General features: G+C 45.1%; 1 protein-coding gene across 1 annotated transcript; it reads right to left on the reverse strand.

The window, feature by feature from the left end:
• Nucleotides 1–518: 518 nt before the first annotated feature.
• LOC138287130 (olfactory receptor 5AR1-like) lies at nucleotides 519–1,502 on the reverse strand. Its single transcript, XM_069227491.1, has one exon. It carries the CDS (start codon nucleotides 1,479–1,481, stop codon nucleotides 519–521), a length of 963 nt encoding a protein of 320 aa, XP_069083592.1. The 5' UTR covers nucleotides 1,482–1,502.
• Nucleotides 1,503–1,721: the final 219 nt, after the last annotated feature.

Consider the following 1,721-nt stretch of genomic DNA (forward strand, 5'->3'; position numbering starts at 1 on the left):
GTGTGCCACCAGTGGGGCCTCCTTCCCATGGGCCCGATTATGAGTTCCCCACTCGGTCGGCAGGCAGAAAGTGTGTTTCCGCCCGCTGACCCAGCGATAAACAGCCCTCAATATTGACAGCGGTTCATAATTGAGCCAGCTGCAATGTTACAGTTCATAGGGTGTAATAGCACCCGTTGCACATTTCACTGTCTGCAACGCAGACAGTGAAAAGCATGACGGGCTGTCCATGGGGGCCCCTGCACTGCCCATGCCAAGTGCAACCGCCATGTAAAAGCTGCAGAGAGGGGAGTCGTAATCCCAAGGGTGGTGCTGCAAGCAGCGCTGCCCTGGTGGATTAGGACCACCAGCACCACCAGTCCTGCCAGTGGAGGGAAACTGGTGGTGCTGGTGGTCTGACCGTGGTGCAACCGCCACAGTCATAATGTATTGGTCAGACCACCAGGGTCGTAATGAGGCACAAAGTATGTGTAATACTATACATAATGATTAAATACCTGAAAAACAGTCATAATTAGTTACAAATTTAGAGGAAATATTCCTCTTAAAATGAATTTTCGCACAATTATTTTCCTCAGTCCATCTTTCACATCCTTGTTTCGCAGGCTGTAGATCAGAGGATTTAGCATTGGTATCACAACAGTGTAGAACAGAGTTACCGCCTTGTCCTGGTCAAGAGAATAGACGGAAGAGGGACGGAGGTAAGTGAAGATGATTGTTCCAAAATATAAGGTCACACCAGTGAAGTGAGAGGCACATGTGGAAAAGACTCGAAGTCTTGCTGCCGAGGAGCGCATTCGCAAGACAGCTGAAATGATGGCGGCATAAGAAATGAAAACTGCCAGGAGAGAAGAAATAGCCAAGGAACCTCCAAATATGAATAATACCACTTCATTGATGAAAGTGTTGGTGCATGAGAGCTTTAACAGAGGAGGGATGTCACAGCAAAAATGATGAATTGTCCAGTGACAGAAAGGAAGCCGGAACGTACAACCTGTCTCTATCATGGAGTGCAAAATCCCAACAGTGTATACCATAGTCAGTAGCAGGACACAAAATCTCTTTGTCATGATGGCCATGTAGTGCAATGGTTGACAAACAGCAGCATAGCGGTCGTAAGCCATGGTTGCCAGAAGCAGAGCCTCAATGGTACCAGCAGCAAAGAAAATGAACAATTGCATTACACAACCGACACGAAAAATCTTCTTAGTCTCAGAAACCAGATCAACAAGCATTCTAGGGGCAATGTCAGAGGAATAGCAAAGATCCACAAAGGACAGATGGCTCAGGAAGAAGTACATAGGGGTCTGAAGATGGGGGCTCAGCCGGATCAATACAATAATGCCAATGTTGCCAATCACAGTGAGGATATAGACCACTGTGAACACTACAAAGAGAATCAGCTTCAACCTAGGTTCCTCTGTCAATCCCAAGAGACTGAATTCACCGTCAACAGTTTTATTTACATCTTCCATGTCCATTGGGAGGTTTCTCAGTACAAGTAGAATGAGACAACAGAGACCAAGGGTTTTGTTGGAAGGCTTGGTGTGGAATTAGTACAGATGATATACGACTTAGTTGAATTTTTGCAAAGGTCAATGGAAAACCATTTAATTATTACAGTAGTTAAAATTGGTGACAGTCGCCTGTGTTCCCTGTGACAAGATATGTACATCTGTAACAAAATGAAACATTTATTTAATAAACTGATTTCTTCTGAC

Source organism: Pleurodeles waltl, chromosome 4_1 (genome assembly GCF_031143425.1).
Source record: "Pleurodeles waltl isolate 20211129_DDA chromosome 4_1, aPleWal1.hap1.20221129, whole genome shotgun sequence".
Lineage (NCBI taxonomy): Eukaryota > Metazoa > Chordata > Amphibia > Caudata > Salamandridae > Pleurodeles > Pleurodeles waltl.

Bases quoted from the DNA above. Each gene is read 5' to 3' on its own strand.
- LOC138287130 (XM_069227491.1), bottom strand. From the start codon at position 1,481: ATGGACATGGAAGATGTAAATAAAACTGTTGACGGTGAATTCAGTCTC.